General features: G+C 39.8%; 1 protein-coding gene across 4 annotated transcripts in view; it reads left to right on the top strand.

The window, feature by feature from the left end:
- Positions 1-22,012, top strand: part of CFAP44 (cilia and flagella associated protein 44) — a 79,894-nt gene that overhangs the window by 11,525 nt on the left and 46,357 nt on the right. For all 4 annotated transcript variants that reach the window (XM_073308494.2, XM_073308486.2, XM_073308479.2 and 1 more), the window contains 13 exons: positions 1,164-1,289; positions 2,274-2,439; positions 3,756-3,918; positions 5,257-5,359; positions 5,642-5,858; positions 7,806-7,920; positions 8,265-8,429; positions 9,835-9,990; positions 10,384-10,431; positions 11,434-11,533; positions 12,210-12,304; positions 18,514-18,723; positions 19,210-19,320. In XM_073308494.2, coding sequence (XP_073164595.2) covers positions 1,164-1,289; positions 2,274-2,439; positions 3,756-3,918; positions 5,257-5,359; positions 5,642-5,858; positions 7,806-7,920; positions 8,265-8,429; positions 9,835-9,990; positions 10,384-10,431; positions 11,434-11,533; positions 12,210-12,304; positions 18,514-18,723; positions 19,210-19,320 — 1,775 coding nt within the window. The remainder of the gene's footprint in view (positions 1-1,163; positions 1,290-2,273; positions 2,440-3,755; positions 3,919-5,256; positions 5,360-5,641; positions 5,859-7,805; positions 7,921-8,264; positions 8,430-9,834; positions 9,991-10,383; positions 10,432-11,433; positions 11,534-12,209; positions 12,305-18,513; positions 18,724-19,209; positions 19,321-22,012) is intronic.

Raw genomic sequence — 22,012 nt, 5'->3', positions numbered from 1 at the left:
ATATGTTTGACAATATTGTTCTTTATTATAATTTCAGCCAGTTTTCCCGGTACTGAAGTCAGGTTTACAAGCCTGTATTGCCTATAAAATTGGGACATCTGGTCACCCTACTCCTCTGGTGGGTTCCAGGACCAGCTGCTCCAAGAAGCAATCATTTAAGGTGTCAAAAAATTTTATCTCTGCATCCCGTCCTGAGGTGACATATACCTGGTCAATATGGGGATAATTGAAATCCCCCATTAATTATTATTATTATTATTATTGAGATTTTTATTTTAATAGCCTCTCTAGTCTCCCTGAGCATTTCACAGTCACTATCACCATCCTGGTCAGGTGGTCGGTAATATATCCCTACTGCTATATTCTTATTATTAGAGCTTGGAATTTCTATCCATAGAGATTTTATGGTACAGTTAGATTAATTTGATTTACAACTTTTACTTCATTTGATTCTATGCTTTCTTTCACATATAATGCCACTCCTCCACCAGCACGACCTGTTCTGTCCTTCCAATATATTTTGTACCCTGGTATTACTGTATCCTATTGATTATTCTCATTCCACCAAGTTTCTGTGATGCCTATTATATCAATATCCTCATTTAATACGAGGCATTCTAGTTCACCCATTTTATTATTCACCCATTATTTAGACTTCTAGCATTGGTATATAAACACTTTAAAAACTGGTCTCCTTTTAGCTGTCTACCATTACATGATGTAATTGAATGGGACTCTTTATTTGACTGTTTCTGATCAGACCCTGCCTGTATTTGATCATTTTTCATCCTCTCGTCCTCACTAGGACAGAGATTCTCTGTTAATAGATCCTCCTCTAAGGGATGTCCGAACCATGTGCTCCTCCGCACTTGTTGGCTTTCCCCCAGCCCTTAGTTTAAAATGCTCTACGACCATGCTTTCTGTTAATGCACTTTTCCTTTCCAAGAAGTGCTCCTCTCCTTCTCTTAAGTCCTAAATCAGTTTTAACCAATGAAATTCACTCTGCATGAGCAGGAAATCCATTGTAGGATAGAAGGAATTTTAATGCTCCAAGACTGTGGATGATGCTCCATTATCCAAATATGGAGATTGAGAGCAAAACACAGAAATATACCCTGTTGGAATGCTGAAGAAGTGAAAATTATCCCAATTTTCCTTTGCAGAGGAAAGCAAAAATAGTCTCTCAAATAAACCACCAGGTGAAGGAGAGGTACCACCAATTCCAGAGGGACAGACAGAAAGAGTAGAAAAGCCGGTGGAAGGTGCTGAGTCAGATGGCAACAGTACCCGTGAGTATTGCCCCCCCTCCTTAAGAGTCATTGACATCAATTTAAAAATCCCACTGCATCCTGAAATTTCTTTTGTTTGCCTACTGTTGTTAGAAGTAACATAAGGCCACTGTAACTGACAAAGATTAGATAAACAATTACTTTTTTCTACTTTTTCAGCTTGCTCACTTTGTGCACTTTACAGCACTTAATAAGCAGTCCATTTTGCTTTCCTATGGACAGTCTCTGCCCCCTTGGTTGTTTGTATTGGTGCGTCACATAACAGGGAGAGACAAACATGTTAACGAAAAAGATAATCTGACTGTAAAACAATAAGAATTGACAGAAATGACTCAGATTAAGGAATAGAACCTGAAACTCATGTTTATAACAGAGTACAATTCCAACTGACAATATCCATTCAGTTCATTAAGCTCCAGTGAGGAACTATCTAGAGCAGCACATTAGTAGGAAGCCTTTGCTAACATGGCAACCTGCTTTATGTGAAGGAGCAAAGTGCTGCGTGTTTATACTGATTAGTCAGCATAATAATATACATTCAATATCTACTGAAGAAAGAAGCCTCAAACTTGGCTTGTTTTCTAAATCTAATTGAGACCTAAACATCAAGCAATGTTTAAATAAAACTGTCCCAGGAGCTTTAAAGTCTCAAGGTTTAACGTCAGTAAATATGACTCATCTTACAAATATGGACAGAAGTTTTCTGCTATGTGTATGAGGCAGTGAATTTTCAAAACATTCTTACCTTGGTTATTTAGAACCCAGATTTTTCTAATCTTAGAAAAGCACATGCTATTCATTCAAGGCTATTCACAGGATATGTTTCATAGTACAAAGATAGATTTGTTTTTAGACACTAGAGTGCATATCATTTCTTTGGAGGAAGGAAAGAATTAATGAATAATCCACTGTTGCAGTTAGGGTATTGACATGTCTACCTATCTGACTAAAGCTCTTTTTTGTGTCACTATTTCTGAAATACAGAGGAAGAGGAGGAGGAGGATACTGAGAAACCCCCAGAGCGAGAAAAAAAGCCTGAGACGCTAGAAAGGAAAATCTCGGAGACCTTCTTCTATAACTATGAAGATTTGTGCTCACAACCCTTTGTGACGTCAGACTCTGGGATACCAATTAACCTCCTCACTCTCATGTATCCTCCTCATGCACTATTGTATAGACTTAGATCTAGGGTTTTCTTATCTAAAAGCTGCAGTATATTATTTCCTCTAGGTGTAAGGGAGGAACAGGGAACAATGTGTGATTTTCAGATGCACAGGTGGTTTTCCATTGGGGCTCAGTGAAGTTGCTATGAGGAAACCCTTCTTTGTCTCTTTTCTGCATCAGGGCAAGTCTATACTACAAAATTAAGTCAACCTAAATTACATTGATATACAGCCACTGCAGTAATTGAATTGGTTTTGCTCATTCACATTATGCTCCTTGTGTTGGCGTTGCACGTCCTCACCAGGAGCGCTTGCACTGATTTAACTGCCAGTGTGGGGCATGGGGGGTGGTTTCTGAAAGGCAGCAACAGTCGATGTAAGCAACAGTGTCTATGCTGACACTGCATTGACCTAACAACAATGATTTAAGCGCTACGCCTCTCAAGGAGGTAGAATTATTAAGTCAGTGTAGTGGGCAAGTTACATGGGTGGGAGCTACATTTTAGTGTAGACAATTACAGAGTTAGGTCGACATAATCTGCCTTACGTTGACTTAACTATAGTGCAGACCAGGCCTCAGACTGGCAGAGGGAGTGAGCTTGAGGGCTTGTCTACACAGTGCACGGTGCATGTGTACTGCTGGGAGTCTGATTTCTAAAGCCCACTAATGTGTTGCACCTTAATTGGTTGTGTAGACCCTGCTGGTGCGCACCAAATGTTCCCTAGGGCATTTAGCATAGACCATGTTGGTGTGCACCACGTTAAAGTGCACAAGAGAACTTTTGGTGTACACCAGCAGGGTCTACACGACCAATTAATGTGATACACACGAGTGTGCTTTAGAAATCGCCCTTCCTTCCACAAGACACGTTACTTCTCCATGTAGAAAAGCCCTGAGACATTGCTTTGGTTCTGTCTCTTGCATACAGTGCACTTTGTAATCTGATCAATTTCTTTTACATTTTATTTGAAGAGAGAACATTAAGACAATAGAATATGAATTCTTAGGAGAGCTCCAGAGATCAGGATAGGCCATAACAAATGGAGTCTGACATGGAGTTCGAGGGATGATACATTAATCTTTTAAATATTTCATTTATATTTTCCCCAATTATTTGTGATACCTTGATGGGTTTTAGCTTCATCATGGCACCAGTCTTAAAACAAACCAAACCAAAGCCAGCCCAACAGAGTAACAACCACCCAACTCAGTGTTCCCAGCTGGGCTTGCTCTAGTTTTAGTATTGATACCGTTATTGCTATTACCTGGAAGAAATAAACCTCCTTAGTGAGCTGTTCACAGACACTCTTTTGGTTATGACTGCACCAAAAGGGCAAACCTGCAGTTGCTGGATAGTCAAACACTCCTCTATGTAGCAGGCAACCAGCTGGTGCTCTTGGACCTGAAAACTAAATATCAGAGTTATCTCCGGAGCAGCAGCGGTGGTGGAATTGGCATTATCACGGTATGGCTTTTATTTCCCTCTTTAGGAAGAAGATCCCTTTCTGGAGTTTAAAACTTGCAGTAGTGAAACAGGCTGGGCGTCTCAGTTGTTTCATGGAAGATTTCCACAGTTGCCTGCATATTTGGCCTCGGATGAACAAGTGGTATTTATTAAAGGGTTGAAAGGAAAAGTCAGTAATCTCAGATGTGTGACCAGTAGCAATCCATCAAGGTGTACTACATGGACCTACTTGTTTAATAGTCAGGGAACAAACAGCTGAATATCTTAAATAGGTCTGGGTTCCAGGCCATACTAATAAGGTACTTACAAGAATTGACAAGAGTCAACTGGGTTTCACTTTTTGTTGTTTTAAAATTTTATTTGTTAAAATGCTCTGGATATAGTTTAACTGCTTTTGTTCAATTCATCATCTATCCTTATTACAGTTGATATTGGTTAAATGTTTCATCTGTTCTGAAATTTGGAATTTCAAGTACATAGGTAAATGGAGTGAAATGTTGTCCAATTTCACTATTGGAAGCTCCTCTCTGTGGGCCAGATTATGAAACACTTACTCTGGTTTATCACCATCTGATTCCACAAATAGTCCTGTTGGATAATTGATACTATTCCAAGAAAGTAAGGCTATCAAAATCTGGTCCTATGCTGTTTTGTCATGTTGTAAACAACACTTCTTGGAGAATCACGTCAGGTCCTCACATCTCCTGCACAAAGCTGGGTGATGTTTTTTTCCAGGCAGATTAATTTGATCTAAAATGCATTTTTCCATCGAGCAAGACTATTTGCAAATATGGGTCAAATTTGGCATATAATTTTGGCTGAATAAAAATAATGGAAAAAAAGAGTTGAAACAGTTTTGACATTTTTAAAATGAAATATGTAGACTGTTGCAAAATTACAGTTTGCTTTGAAGTTTAGCTAAATTTGTTTTTAAAAAAAACTTTTAAAAGGGTATAAAAAACACCCAAAAAGTAATAAAAAAATTTTTTGGATCAAATGAAACATTTTGTTCAACCCAAAATAATTTTTTCCTGTTTTTGTTCTGGCCACATAAGTGAAAAAGAAATCAATTATTTGCTCAATTCCACTACTGTGGAACAGCCCCTGAATGTGCTGTTTGCTCCTGTTCTCCAATAGTAGAAGGATAGCAGTGCCCTAAATGCTGTCCAGGGGGAGATGGATTGGTAGGCTGAATGCAGGTGAGATGATCAAAGATGCAGGATAAATACAAATTATTGCATCGTTCCACAACCTGTGTGGTGGTATACAACTTGATATTTAGTTGAGGACAGCCAAAGGGGATATCGGAGTATGTAACACAGTCTTTGCTTTTTCTAGGTACATCCTAGTAAACAGTATTTTTCAGTAGGAGAAAAAGGATGGAAGCCAAACATCATCATCTATGAGTTTCCTTCACTAAAGCCATACAGAATACTCCGAGGTAGGTTAAATAGGACTATTTCGGTATTACATGGATACAGCAGAGTTTGTAGTCTCCAGCAAGTGGAATAATGTTATAATTAGTAAAAAAAAAATGTATAATGTATAATCTTTTGGTACTTGAAAAATCAAATACAGAAAACTGATTGTAAGTGGTTGTCCTTGCACTCCTGGGTGAGTGGAAAATAGCCAACTATTGGCTGAGTCTGCTTCAGCACTAGCCAGATAAAGAGAACTGAGCTCTTTTTAAGCAACTTTTCTTTGTGGACATCTCTCCTTCCAGGTGGGACTGAGGAAGCCTATGCATTTGCTGATTTTAACCATTATGGAACATTACTGGCCAGCGTTGGGAGCAGCCCTGACTACATGTTGACAATCTGGGATTGGAAACAGGAAAAGATTGTGCTGAGGTCAAAGGCTTTTTCACAGGATGTTTATAAGGTCACATTCTCTCCTGAAAATGAAGAGCAACTCACCACTTCTGGATCAGGACACATCAAGTAGGTTGGTTCACTAACATCAGTTGATGGGAAGTAACTTAAAAAAATCATGAAACTTACAAAATGATTGACTAATAACAATATGATTGTTAACAGGTGCACAACAATGGGGAACAGTGTTCTGCTTAGCAATACAAATGTTGAAACCTCTGCTTTCCAAAAGAGATAATAGAAATGTAGGATTGGAAGGGATCTCGACAGGTCATCTAGTCCAGTCCTCTGCACCGAGGCATGACTGAAGTATTTAAGCCATCCCTTACAGGTTTTTGTCTAACCTGTTCTTTAAAACCTCCAGTGATGGAGATTCCACAACCTCCCTAGGCAATTTGTTCCAGTGCTTAACTGCCCTGACACTTAAGAATTTTTTGTTGTTTGGTAATGGTGTAATGGAATGCCCAATAAACTGGTCCACTGTTGATCTTCAAAAGTGCATTGGGAATGTGGAGAAATATTTCTATATCAACCTCTGTTCTAGTTGTTGGGTCAGCACATGGCTTTTCTCTGAATTCTGGGATTCTTGCCTGTTGGCCTCTTTTTGACTTTGTGAAGTGGGCTGACACATGCTGTTTGGTCAGTTTTAAGAACTAGTCACAAAGCATGGTCAAAACAGCCCACAAAAGCGCCAGAAAGGAACAGCAAGGGGAGCCTTACTAAAAAATATTCTTTGCAAATTGTGAAAGATCTTTAAGATACAGTCTGTTTTACAGGTAAATCTGGGTACCTATTGTAATTAAAAATGGACCAAAGCATTATGCTTTTTGGGGATAGGGACCATCTTTTTGTCCTACTTGTACAGTACCAAGCACAATAGATGACAGGTGTGGTACTGAGTTACAAATAATAAATAATACTAACAATGATGAATCCAAATGCCTTTGAATTTTACAGAGGAATCAAATAAAAATCCCTAGATCCAAACCCATACCTGCAATTTGGTTCCAATTTGGATCTAAACCCAGAAGGGGTTTATTTCCAAGGTCTAAACTGATGAGAGTTTACTGATGATTGAAATCTCACAAAATAACATGTCTGGTGAGATTTTTTTTCCATTTTGAGCTAAAATGTCATTTTAAAACAGCTTGAAATATTTCAGTGCCATACAATCTATACTTGATCCCTAGCCCTGATTTGACCTCAGTTATAGCATGGTCCCAAGACATAGTCTAAATATAATCTGGATCCTGATCCACATACCACAAACTTGGACCATCTCTAATTGAAATAGGAAATGATAGTTTGTCTACAGTGGATTCATTCTCTTGTATTTCTATATCATTTATCTTTTATCATTCATATCATTCTCTTGTATTTCTATAAGATTTCTGCATGCTTTGTTAGCAGTAACTTTGGAGATACAGGGCCAAATTCTGGCTCATTTAGATTAATGCAACCCCATTGAAGTCCACAGTGTTACACAAAGTGGAATCCAGTGGAGAAGTTATCCACAGGATTTCAACAGGTGAGCATCCTACATTGGAGACCAACCAGAGAGAAAAGTAGGCTTCCTCAAGTAAATATGGAAAGTATTGCAAGATGGATATATAAATTGATTTAGCATCTATTTAAATATTAGTCTCCCTATCTTCTCCTGCCCATATTTTTCTAGGTTTTTCATGGAAGTAGGTGAAGGGAAAGTTTGGGGTTTTTTTGGTGGGGGGAGGGTGGCTGTGGTGTATAATAAACACCTGACTGGGATCAAGGTGGGTTTGGTGACCTAGACATCTTGTTGGGGCATTTCAGTTCCACTCAGTAACAAAAAACCCCAACTAGATAGATAACTTTATATGTGCTGAATGAGGCTAATTTTTAAAAACTACAAACCCTTATTTAAATATAATTAAATGAGTAGTCCACAGATTGGAAATACCCATATATGATGACCTTAGAGCCTGAGATACAATACAATACGTCAGGTGTAACCCCAAAGACTATGTTTTCTGTACTCAGGTTCTGGAAGATGGCCCATACATTCACTGGGCTCAAGCTACAGGGAGCATTGGGAAGGTTTGGTAAAACAGCTGTGACTGACATTGTAGGGTATGTGGAGCTGCCTGATGGGAAGGTAAGTAGAGTGAATGAGTACAACTGTTTTCTTTCTCCCTCTCAGGGACTGAACAAAGGTCAGTTGAAATCAATGGGAGTCTTCCCATTCACTTCAGAGTGCTTTGGATTAGGATTTCTATATACAATCAAATATGCATCTGTGAATCTAATATTGACATTAATTGGCAATAAATTGGCTTTAACAGTTTAAAAGTATCCATTATTATTGTGATTCTCAGACAAATGAGCTTTCTTAATTTAAAGTAAAGGCTATAGTGAGCTAAGATATTCACCAGTCTCTCTTCAATATCTGCACATTGATATGTTACAACACTTATGTATTCCTCTTCACTTGCATGGAAGGTTATCTCTGGATCTGAATGGGGCAACTTGCTGCTTTGGGAAGGGGGCCTTATCAAAGTAGAGCTCTGTCGAACTGGACATAGACCCTGTCACAATGGCCCTGTTAATCAGTTAGTTCTGGATGAGGGAGAGCTGGTCACTGTTGGAGGAGATGGCTACATTAGGGTGAGTGTTTTTTCCTTTAATAGTGTGGATGCATATTTGGTATACAGAGTCTTGTTAACAGGTGGAAAGGGAAGTAATTCTTAGCCTATATGTTGTAACGGGAGTAATCTATTGTGGGAGTTTCTCTCCGTAATCACTGTCTAATGAATTTTGAGAAGGAACTTGATAGAAGCAGATCTCTTTCCACAATGTAGATGTTTGGATCAGATCACATTTAAATAACTTTCTGTGCCTGCTAACGTTACAGAAATCCCTTCTGTGCGCTAATAGATCAGAGTAAATTTCGATGTCTTTAACAAGTTTTATTTCCCCTCACATTCTAACTTTGGGGGTGGGGGGTTGTGTAGCTTAGGTTTATGTTAGTCATTTTCAGGCCTTGTTAACATGTCACATGCTATTTCAAAGGATAAATCACAGTGGTATTTGAAATTATTTCTGATCATGTGAACGCTTAAGGCATTTGTGTAATTAGTTAGCACCTCTGTCATTTTATCTCAAAGACGTATCCATTTCAACTGAGCAACAAACCCCTATTAAAATAATGTGGCACCCTCAACTTAAAAATCAAACCAATTTTTAAAAATGAGTTAAAAAGTAGTCTCAAGTTCTATGTCTGCTTCTGATTCTACTTGCCAGTTTATGGGTTTTACAATCATTTCCCTGTTTTATGTTTTTAGTTTTAGTATCCTCCCCTATTGCTGCACAAGAGACCCAAACAATGGGAAACTGACAGCAGACAAATTACTGTTAAATGCTCAAAACAAACAAAGTGAAAAAAGTCTTTTTTCCAACTAATCTTTCAGTTATAGTAATTATAGGCAGTGGTTACAGCTGTAGGGAAAAAAGTTTCAGATGAGGTTTTTGGTTTAGATTTTTTTTTTTTTACATTGATGGTATTCTTTATGTAAATATCATCCTGGCGAAAGGGTGCTGGACTGGCAGATCTGGAAAGCAAAAGCTGCTCTTTATCCACAGTGCAGACAGAGGAGGTGCAGGCTCTCTCACTCTGTCCTTCCACACTGTCTCAGTAGAGACAACCTCTAGGAGGCAGTTTTACTCTCTCTCGTTGTGAGACTGCCAACATGGGTACTAAGTAGTGCCAATTGTAGTTAATGATTTTTGGGATATGGGCAATTGTCCTTTAGGAATTGGATTGAGACCTATAAACACATTTTACATGGGCCACTGAACAGATGCTAGATGGTAACAGCCTCTGATTGTCACTGCTCCAGGTCATATTGAAGCCAGTGATGTAGACATGACAGGCTCCCTATTCTATATCCTGAGCCACCCATTCCCTTGGATTCTTATCATTGATTTTATATTGCCATTGTGTGTGTTAATGTGAGATGTGTTGGCATTCGGATTAATGAAGGCTGATCTGTTCACTTCCAACTGCTTGAAGGTGTGGGACTTTGAGACGATAGATGCAGCTGATTCTGTGGATGACACGGGTCTACTAGAGATGGACCATATGAATGAACTTCTCGTTGGCAAGAATGTCAATTTGAGCTCAATCATGAAAATTCATGAACTTGGACAGCCCATTTGGTATGCTCAGGTAAGACCTATTTGCATCCTTATCAGCTGTGTAGAGCAATATTGGATGAGGCATGTGGTGATGCATTGCCAGAGGAAATCTGCTGTGAAGCAATCTGCTTTTTCTTGTAGAATTAGTACCCTGTCTTCCCTTGATTATTTTTAGAGTAGAATAACATTTGAGTCTCTCTTCCAGCTTTGAGAGTGGGAGAATTTGAAAGTGTCATTCCCAGGCTTCATTGCCCTGGTTTGCTGCTGAGGTGAAATTGACATCACACTCTATGAAGTCTAAATCCTGTTTCTTCCAGATGATTGAGATTCTTACCTACAGTATTTGTAAGGCATTACAAGGACTGATGCTATTTTCAAACTTAATTTGAAAGAACATTCAGGTTTTAAATATTTATTTCTGTAGGATTCCAATGGAGCCATCTGGAAGCTTGATCTGAGTTTTTCAAATGTCGTAAGTTTTATTCCCACCCCCTTTTTTTTTTTTTAAGTTCCTTTAATTACACTGTGTGGCCACACAATGCCATCCAACTTTTGACCAACTGTACAGTTGAGGATTTAGTATGATTAGGAGGCACATCTTTAGGATTTATCTTCACTGATTACAGTTACTGGCCAAGATTTTCAAAGGTAACTATTGATTTTGGGTTCCTTAATTGTTGATTGCTAAACTGGAGCTACCTTAAAGGGGCCTGATTCTCAAAGGGTGGGGAGTGATGGATATTAATATGAGATGTTAATGTGAGGGCTGCTAGTACAACCTGTGTGGATAGGTATTTCTGAAGTGCCCATCAGTGTTGCATCTAGATGATGCTGAGGACAACATTCACATCTCTGTACATTTGATCAAACTGATTGCTACTATTACTGCTGTAGGAGAGGGTCACATGAGCAGAAAAGTTAAAACAGACACTTAGTGTATGATCAAAAATTCCATCAAGCAGACCCTGTAGCAGCAGATAAATGAAGCAGCAGCACTAGTATGGCAAAAATATATGTATAAAGTGTATAATACATACATGAGTATATAGGGAAACCCATTTTTCCTCCTTGGGTTGGAAAAAGACTTCCAGTGAAATATAAAGCCCTTGGCTTAAGGTCATTTTCTCAGCCTTCAGAGCAATAGTTTTCTATTATAAATTTGATCTCCAGGCATTGTGCCTCTCAATATAATATGTTATTTGCCTTTATTTTTACACATCTGATGCCATATTTTTAAATGCAGGTGCTTAATATGCCTGTACAAATTTGCTTGTGCACCTGTTGTACAATCAAAATGAGCATTTGCAGGTACAAAAAGGGAACTGTATTCATGGGTACCACATTTTTGCTAGCAATAGGTGTAGGGTAGATTTTTGCATATTTATTTTAGGTGTCCATTTTATGTTGATGAGGCATTGCAAGCCATGTGTTCAGTCTCTGAATGTAGCAGACCTCTGTTCTGATTTCTCTGTAGACCCATGATCCAGAGTGCCTGTTTACCTTTCACTCTGGAAAGATTGAAGCCATGGGTGTCTCTCCTGTCACATATCTCATGGCCACTACTGCACTTGACCGTAAGTACAACTCTTCCCTAAGCAGTTGACTTGTAAGGGCAGGGTTACAGCTGTCAGGCTCATTGTGGAATTATTCAGTTTTAAACTAATGTGTTTAGTTCACAGTTGTAGTGGAAGTGTGTCTTTTCTTTGTAAAGGTACCTACCAGCTGGTCATTATTCCTGGGGACAGTTTGTTTTTTTTTAAATAATTAGAACAGATCATTAATGGGTTGAAGCCAAGTAAAGTGCAAGGAGTGTCTGATCTCAAGAACTAAGTCTTCAATTAAAGAAAGTCTCACTGTCAAGCTTTATAAATGCTGTTCACTGTGAAACAGAAAAGGGGAGAATTTTGTTTCAACAACAACTTTCATATTCCAGACTCAGTGGCTCAATAACAGTGTTTTTATAATGCACTTATGGCACTGTATAAATAATTCTGAGTATTAATACTTGTGCCTTTCTTGGCAATTGCAACAGCCATCATGTCCTCATTAATAGTTTAGCTCAGACTATGGACATTTATTTAATTTATGAAAGTGTGCCTGAGCAAGCCTTTAGCACTTCACTTTAGCACTTGTTAGACAGGGAAGGAATATTGGCCAGTTCATGGATGTTATCTTAACAAGTAGTCTTTCAAGAAAAAATTCTGTATTAACCTGTCTGCTTTCCACCCCACTCCCATCTGTCTTACACAGACTCAGTGCGTATCTATGATTTCATTGGTAATTGCCAGTTGACTGAGATTAAGTTTAAACAGGGAGGAACAGCACTGACTTGGGCACCCCGAGTGGTAAGTTTACCCTACTGCAGTGTGTTAACATGGATTCACAAAGGGTTCATAATGTGGCTATTTCATAGCCACCACACATGTTCATGATGCAGGATTTTAATGAAATTACTTGCCAACTTGCCCTCAGAGTCACCAAGCGAGCAACAAAACAGCTTCCACAATACCTTACTAGTTACCCAGAAGCCAGAAATACAGTTCTCTTAAAGCAACCCAGCCTTGAGTTCCCAGCCAGACAGCCAAGTCAAATATGAGGAGGATTACTGAAAATCTTGTTAATCACATAAAAAGATCCTACCGGTCCCAAAGGATCAGACACATTACCCACCAGGTTAATGAATATCTCAGATCTTGCCCAAATACACACTTACAGCCAATTCTTATTAACTAAACTAAGCTTTATTAAAAAGAGAAAGTATTGGTTAAAAGATCCTTATACATACAGATATGAATAAAGTTCTTAGGTCAGTTTCATAGTAGAGATGATGAGCTTTAGAGCTGCAAAACGTCCTTTCAGAATTAGTCCATAGGTTACAGTCCAATATCAGGGTGATTCAGATGGGACTGGATACCTCAGTGTTGCGACTCAAACTTCCCCTGATGAAGCTTAAGCAGATCTGAGGTAAAAGGATCAGCACCCAAGATTTCTTTATATAGATCACTGGCAGGCTATGATAGCCTCTTGACAGCAGGTATCCCTTGGGTGAAGAATAGCTGCTTCGTGGTAAAGCTACCTATTTCCTATGTATACACAAGTAACTAGTTGCATTCATCAGCATAAGGTAATTATCCATTAAGCAGTTCATAGACAATTTACTACAGACTTCAAAGAGAAATATAGACAATGACATTATTACACCCAAGTTTCATCTAAATGTTAATATTCCCTTTAAATCTCTGAATCAATGGGTAACAATACAGGTTTGCATTTCAAAGCTCTAGTCTATCAAATATGAAATTACCTTAATTACCATTTATGTACTTTTCTAACAAGTCTCTAAAGCTTGAATTTGGGTCATTTAGCCTGCTGGTTGCTTAATTCTTTCTGGGCCTGTGTCAGAGCCCCCTTGGCAGAGTGTGTGTGCTTGCACTTTCTCTCTGCCTTGCACTGAGTCTTCAGCAACTCAGCCCTCTGGCTGAGTCACACACAGTTTGTATGTGAAACAACAGACAGATAAACCCCTTTCATGGTACAAGTCCAACGGGGGCCTATTCCAGTACTCCTTGGTTGGTCAGTGTCTTTCGGAAGCCATCCCTGGGCTCATGTCCTTATTTAGTCCAGCAGTCTTTAAATAGTCTTGGCCCTGATATCAAACCCCCCCGCCCCCAGAGTTCCCTCCATGGAGGCAACATCTTTGCCCTCTCTGAGCCCACTAAACAGTTCAGGTCCCCTTCTTGGGGTGCATCAAAGTCCAGACTACTTCCCCAGTGGCGAATGGGTGTGGGGACCTGTGTCTGCCCAGGACTCCAAGTTACAACCCAGGGATCTTACAGATAGCAGGCGTCCGCCACATCCCTTTAACTAAATTGTGTTGCTGCTATGATTCTCTGGGCCACCTCCCCATGGTCCCAGCACATTATTCACCCTTACCTCAGGGCCTTCTCCTGATTGAGTCCCAGCAGCCGGCCAGGAGCCCCTTCTTGCTCCCCTGGTTCCGGCCAGCAACTGCTCTGTCCGAGGTCCTTTAGCAAACCAGGAGCACCAAGTTCCCTCCTCTGGCTCCAGGCAGCAACTGCACTTGCTCTGGCCCTCTAGCTCTTTTATACTAGCCTGTTGGGCCCTGATTGGCTGCTCCCTGCAGCCTCTTTCCTGATTGGCTGTGTCCCATGCAACCTCTCTCAGCAGCTTGGAGGACTCTCTCCACTGCCCTTTTCTGGGGCGGGGTGTGGCAAGCTGCGAGGCTTCAAACAGGGGGCCTAAGGGCCTAGTCCACCCCATCACAATTGCCAATTAACTTGAGTTAGCTAACAGATTTAGACACTCCACAAATGATTGTGACCAGGACTGAACATTTGTGGAGTATCTATATTACCTTTTAAAACATATTAGCTAACTTGAGTTAACTGGCAATCAATTAACTTGAGTTAAACTCTTGTGTTGACATGTTTTTGAGGAAACATTTATAGTAAGTCTGCAGAGTTCACTTATACGGGAAGTCAGAGAGAGAAATACTGCACCTTGATTTTTAAAGGGTAGGGTGGCTTTAGCACTATGATTTCAAGAGCATTTGTGCTATGCAATCTTATGACTATATTTAGGTGACCAACTGTGTGCTTATGGAGTAAGCTGATTGGGTCCTACAAATATACAGCACTATACTCATGGCCAGATTTACAAGGGTAAACAGATACTTTTAAAGATGCAGCTAGGTACCTAACTCTCATTGAAAGTCAATTAGGCACCTTACCTACTTATGCTTAAATCCCACTAGGTGCCTCTCTGCATCTTTAAGTGCCCAAATACCTTTGTAAATCTGGCCCATAGTGTATCCTAGAACATTTTCATTCAGTTTCCTTTGAAGTATTGGTATCTGAACACTGCCTGAGGGAGAATACTTGGCTAGATGGATAAAAGGACTGAGCCCGGTATGTAAGTTCCTACTGCAAGTAGCCAGTCAATGAAAGTAAGTCAATTTATATCATATGCTATGAGCCATTTATTTGTCTAGGATCATTTAAATATCTCCTCCCTAAAAAGAATATTAGAAGCTGCTGCTGGTTCAGATAGCATCCCTAGCCTCTGTTTGCCAGAAGCTGAGAATGGGCGACAGGCGATGGATCACTTGATGATTGCCCTGTTCTGTTCATTCCCTCTGGGGCACCTGGCATTGGCCACTGTCAGAAGACAGGATACCTGGCTAGATGGACCTTTGGTCTTACCTAGTATGGCTGTTCTTATGTTCTTACGCCACTGTCCTATGAGTTACAAGCATGTGAGTCCCCTCTGGCCTGACATCAAAATCAAAGCTCATTTTCCATGGTGGTATGTAGCATCACTAAAGACTACTAAGCTTTTAAAATTAAACTCTCCATGTGACTCTTTCCTTCATGTATGTGGACAACAGAAACTCCATATAGAATGATTTATGAGATGGAGTATATGTTAACTCTAGAGCTGTGTGCTATATAGTTTCTCAATATCAGCCTGATGTTGATCCCAGGTAAAATAATGGAGTAGCTGATCTGGGACTTGATTAAATTAAATTATCCTCTAATGCTTTATTAATGCCAATCAGCATAGATTTATGGAAAATTGACCCTATCAAACTAGCTTAATTTTTTTAATGAAAATGCATATTAGGTTGATAAAGGCAATGGTCTCAATATAATATACTTCATTAAGGCATTTGACGTGGTACTGCACAATGTTTTGATTAAAAAATTAGAATACAAAATGAACATGGGACACATTAAATGGATTAATAATAGACTGACAGATCTCATATATAATTATATATGGGGATTCATCATTGAGCAGGTGTGTTTCTAGTGGGGCCCCACAGTGATTAGTTTTTGCCCTATGCTATTTAACATTATTATTAATGACCTGGAAGGAAACAAAATCATCACCAAGAAAGTTTGCAGATGACACACAGATTAGGGGAGTGGTAAATAATGAAGAATACAAGTCACTGATGCAAAGTGATCTGGATCGCTTGGTAGAACTGGAAGTCAAATCCTACTGAGAAAGATAGAAAGGAGCATAAACTCTGGCAAGTCAAGGATAAAAGTATAATTAGGCAGGCCAAAAAGGAATTTGAAGAGCAACTAGCAAAAGACCCAAAATATAACAACATTTTTTTTGAAGTATGTCAGAAGCAGGAAGGGCAAGAAGCCTGCCATACAATCAATGGGCCACTGGATGATCAAGGTGCTAAAGGAACTCTCAAGGAAGACAAGGCTGTTGCAGAAAAACTAAATGAATTCTTGCATTGTTCTTCACTGCAGAGGATGTGAGGGAGATTCCTACACTGGAGCCATTCTTTCGAGTGGCAGATCTCAAGAGCTGTCCCAGGTTGAGGTGTCAGTAGAGAAGGTTTTGGAAGAATTGATAAATTAAATGGTAGTAAGTCATCAGAACCAGATGGTATTCACCTAAGAGTTCTGAAGGAGCTCAAATATGAAATTGCAGAACTACCAACTGTGGTATATGTAACCTGTTGCTTAAGTCAATCTCTGTTCAGATGACTGGAGGATAGATAATCTAACACTGATTTTTAAGAGTCTTCAAAGTCAATCCTGATAATTACAGGCCGGTAAGCCTAATTTCCGTACCAGGAAATTGGTTGAAGCTATAGTGAAGAACGGAATTATCAGTCATGTAGATGAACATGATACGCTGGGGAAGAGTCAACACAGCTTTTGTAAAGGGAAATCGTGCCTCACCAATCTATTAGAATTCTTTGAGGGATCAACAAATACGTAGACAAACGTGATCCAGTGAATAAGTGTACTTGGATTTTCAGAAAGCCTTCAACAAGGTCCCTCCCCAAAGGCTCTTAAGCAAAGTAAGTAGTTATGTCATAAGAGGAAAGGTCCACTCATGGATCACTAAATGGTTGCAAAATTAGCAGATGATATAAAATTACTCAAAATAGTTAAATCTAAAGCAGACTGCAGAATTATGAAGAGATCTCACAAAACAGGGTGATTGTGTAACAAAATGGCAGATGAAATTCATTGTTGATAAATGCAAAGTAATGCACTCTGGAAAACATAATCCCAGCTTTACATATAAAACGATGGGGGTCTAAATTAGCTGTTGACACTCAAGAAAGAAATCTTGGAGTCCTTGTGGATAGTTCTCTGAAAACATGTGCTTCATGTGCAATGACCATCAAAAACACTAACAATGTTAGGAACCATTGGGAAAGGAACAGGTAAGACAGGAAATATAATAATGCCACTATATAAATCCATGGTGAGCCCACACCTGGAATACTATGTCTACTTTTAGTTGCCCCATCTCAAAAAATATATATTAGAATTGGAAAAGATACAGAGAAGGCCAGCAAAAGTTATCAAGGGTATGGAACAGCTTCCATAAGAAGAAAGATTTAAAAGATTTGTATTATTCGTCTTAGAAAGGAGACAACTGAGGGGGGATATGATAGAGGTTTATAAAATCATGAATGGTGTGGAGAAAGTGAATAAAGAGGTGTTATTTACCTCTTCACATATCACAAGAACTAGGGGTCACCCAATGAAATTAATAGGCGTCAGGTTAAAAACTAACTTAAGGAACTAAACAGCCAACCTGTGGAACTTGTTGCCATGGGATGTTGTGAAGGCCAAAACCATAACTGGGTTAAAAAAAAAATTGGGTAACTTAATGGAGAATAGGTCCATCCATGGCTATTAGCCAACATGGTCAGGGATGCAACTCCATGCTTTGGATGTCCCTAAACCTCTGACTGCCAGAGGGTGGAGGACAGGGGGTAGATGGATCCCTCAATAACTGCCCTGTTCTCTTTATTACCTCTGAAGCACCTCTGGCCACTGTTGGAAGATGGTATACTGGGCTAGATGGATCATTGGTCTGACTCAGTATGGCCATTCTTATGTTGTTCTAATGGTAAACTGGTTGATAGCGAACAATGTGTTTTAATATGGCCAAATGTAAGGTTATACATCTATTAACAAAGAATGTAGGCCATACTTACAGGATGGGGCACTCTATCCTGAGAAGCAGTGATTCTGTAAAAGATGTGGGGGTTATGGTATATAGTCAGCTGAAGCTGAGCTCAAAGTGTGATGATATGGTAACAAGAACTAACGCAGTCCCTGGATACATAAATGGGAATATTGAGTAGGAGTACAGAGGTTATATTACTTCTGTATTTGGCACTGGTGCAACTGCTATGGGAATATTTGATAGTGGGCTCTTCAATCTAGCAGACAAAGCTATAACAAGATTCAATGGCTGTAGGTTGAAGCTAGACAAATTCAGAGTGGAAATAAGGTGTACATTTTTAACCATGAGTGTAATTAACCATTGGAACAACTTACCAAGGTTTGTGGTGGCTAAAATCAAGGTTCGGTGTTTTTCTAAAAGATATGCGTTAGTTCAAACAGGAATTATTTTGAGGAAGGTATGGTCTGTGGTATGTAGGTTAAACTAGGTGATCACACTTGTCTCTCCTGGCCTTGGAGTCTACAAATTTTTTCTTCTGCCTGAAGATGCAAGTGTTTTTTAATTTCATTACGCACAGGTAAATCCCAAAGGAGGTCTAATTGCTGTTGGCTTTGAAGATGGCGTTGTTCGCATTATTGAAGTTTATGATCCCAGGGGACTCGCCATTGTTGCAGGACGGACCAATGTAGGGAATGCAGAGATGCGTCTGAAACAAGCTTTTAAACCCCACACTGCTGCAGTTACAGCCTTGGCATATGAACGAAATGGGGAAGTACTTGCCACGGGGGTATGTCTGACTTATTCACTGAATTGTTTTTATTAAGCCAAAAATATAAATCTATTTTAAGGTGACATGATTGTGCTTATTTATTGATTTATCCAATCATACCTGCCTCAAGGAGGCTTTTCTTGTGATCTCCTCTTAGCCATTGCAGGAAATAACATCTGCTGTCATGTGGACCATGGAGATCAAGGGTTGTATGGACTACAGGGTAAGACCCCTGCAAAAGCAGGAGAGGCTCAGGGAGAAAAGATCCCAAAGCACTTGGGAGAGGATAACTTAGTGCCTAGAATTAACTGATTTTCTGTATCTGTGGTGGGTCTAAATAGATTATCTATCCAGTTAGTAGGGAATTGTATTGGCTGACAAATATTAGGAATGCATGGCATTGAGGTGAGGAGTATGTGCCTATTTGAAGTTGGCAAGTATGTGAAATGATTAGAGAGCCTTGAAATGCATGCTTTTTGTTATCTATCTTCTTTTCTTTCTCAGAGTAAAGACAAAACAGTCTTCTTCTTTGCTGTTGAAGACAAATATGAGCCAATTGGATACATTTGTGTCCCTGGGCCTGTGCAGTCATTACAGTGGTCTCCACTTTCTCACGTGAGTGGTGAATGTTTTTCCTGGTGCTTGGATCTTATTTTTAAAAGATGCTGTTTCAACACACTGATGTTATATCCTACATTGTTATCTTAAGGATGAAGAATCCTCATCTAAGCACTGTATTACAGACACTTTGCTGCCAAAAGCTTCATGCCATTTCAGGATGAGAGCTATTACTAAACAGAATTGTCCTTCAGTGCAATCACTTAGGAGTGTTTTGGACCTGAGCAACAGAGTGCAGGATCACCTGGAAGCCATCAAAAACTTGGCCACCACCTTGACTTGCTCCTGTGTGAGAAACAAGCCTTTGCATCCGCGAGTGAAACTTTTAAGGCTTAAGAGTTGTAGCCGTGTTAGTCTATGTCAGCAAAAACAATGAGGCAACAGGCACAGTCAATGTTCAAACCAGTGCTTTTTAAATGAAAACTAAGCCTTAAACAACAAGGAGTACTTGTGGCACCTTAGAGACTAACAAATTTATTTGGGAATAAGCTTTCGTGGGCTAAAACCCACTTCATCAGATGCATGGAGTGGAAAATACAGTAGGATGATAAATATACATAGGACATGAAAAGATGGGAGCTGTCTTACCAATTCTAAGGAGACAATTCAATTAAAGTGGGCTATTATCAACAGGAGGAGAAATCACTTTTGTAGTGGTAATCAGGATGGCCCATTTCAAACAGTTGACAAGAAGATGTGAGTAACCGTATGAGGAAAATTAGCATGGGGAAATTAGTTTTTAGTTCTTGTAGTGACCCATCTACTTCCAGTCTTTATTCAGGCCTAATTTGATGGTGTCCAGTTTGCAAATTAATTCCAGTTCTGCAGGTTCTCATTGGAGTCTGTTTTTGAAGTTTTTTTGCTGAAGAATTGCCACTTTTAAATCTGTTATTGAGTGTCCAGGGAGGTTGAAGTGTTCTCCGGCTGGTTTTTGAATGTTATAATTCTTGATGTCTGATTTGTGTCCATTTATTCTTTTGCCTAGAGACTGTCCGGTTTGGCCAATGTACATGGCAGAGGGGCATTGTTGGTACATGATGACATCTATCACATTGGTAGATGTGCATGTGAACGAACCCCTGACGGTGTGGCTGATGTGGTTAGGTCCTATGATGGTGTCCTATGAATAGATACGTGGAGAGAGTTGGCAACGGGGTTTGTTGCAGGGATAGGTTCCTGGGTTAGTGTTTTTGTTTAGTGGTGTGTAGTTGCTGGTGAGTATCTGCTTCAGGTTGGGGGGCTGTCTGTAAGCGAGGACTGGCCTGTCTCCCAAGGTCTGTGAGAGTGAGGAATCATCCTTCAGGATAGGTTGTAGATCCTTGATGATGTGCTGGAGAGGTTTTAGTTGGGGGTTGAAGGTGACGGCTAGTAGCATTCTGTTATTTTCTTTGTTGGGCCTAACAGAATGCCACTAGCCCTTTGCCAACTCTGCTAATTTTCCTCCTACTGTTACTCACATCTTCTTGTCAACTGTTTGAAATGGGCTACCCTAATTACCACTACAAAAGTGATTTCTCCTCCTGTTGATAATAGCCCACTTTAATTGAATTGTCTCCTTAGAATTGGTAAGACAGCTCCCATCTTTTCATGTCCTATGTATATTTATCATCCTACTGTATTTTCCACTCCATGCATCTGATGAAGTGGGTTTTAGCCCACGAAAGCTTATTCCCAAATAAATTTGTTAGTCTCTAAGGTGCCACAAGTACTCCTTGTTGTTTAAGGCTTAGTTTTCATTTAAAAAGCACTGGTTTGAACATTGACTGTGCCTGTTGCCTCATTGTTTTTGCTGACATAGACTATGAGGCAACAGGCACAGTCAATGTTCAAACCAGTGCTTTTTAAATGAAAACTAAGCCTTAAACAACAAGGAGTACTTGTGGCACCTTAGAGACTAACAAATTTATTTGGGAATAAGCTTTCGTGGGCTAAAACCCACTTCATCAGATGCATGGAGTGGAAAATACAGTAGGATGATAAATATACATAGGACATGAAAAGATGGGAGCTGTCTTACCAATTCTAAGGAGACAATTCAATTAAAGTGGGCTATTATCAACAGGAGGAGAAATCACTTTTGTAGTGGTAATTAGGGTAGCCCATTTCAAACAGTTGACAAGAAGATGTGAGTAACAGTAGGAGGAAAATTAGCAGAGTTGGCAAAGGGCTAGTGGCATTCTGTTAGGCCCAACAAAGAAAATAACAGAATGCTACTAGCCGTCACCTTCAACCCCCAACTAAAACCTCTCCAGCACATCATCAAGGATCTACAACCTATCCTGAAGGATGATTCCTCACTCTCACAGACCTTGGGAGACAGGCCAGTCCTCGCTTACAGACAGCCCCCCAACCTGAAGCAGATACTCACCAGCAACTACACACCACTAAACAAAAACACTAACCCAGGAACCTATCCCTGCAACAAACCCCGTTGCCAACTCTCTCCACATATCTATTCATAGGACACCATCATAGGACCTAACCACATCAGCCACACCGTCAGGGGCTCGTTCACATGCACATCTACCAATGTGATAGATGTCATCATGTACCAACAATGCCCCTCTGCCATGTACATTGGCCAAACCGGACAGTCTCTAGGCAAAAGAATAAATGGACACAAATCAGACATCAAGAATTATAACATTCAAAAACCAGCCGGAGAACACTTCAACCTCCCTGGACACTC

This window comes from Lepidochelys kempii, chromosome 1 (genome assembly GCF_965140285.1).
Source record: "Lepidochelys kempii isolate rLepKem1 chromosome 1, rLepKem1.hap1, whole genome shotgun sequence".
In the NCBI taxonomy this organism is placed as follows: domain Eukaryota; kingdom Metazoa; phylum Chordata; order Testudines; family Cheloniidae; genus Lepidochelys; species Lepidochelys kempii.
This window is presented reverse-complemented; position numbering and strand designations above follow the sequence as displayed.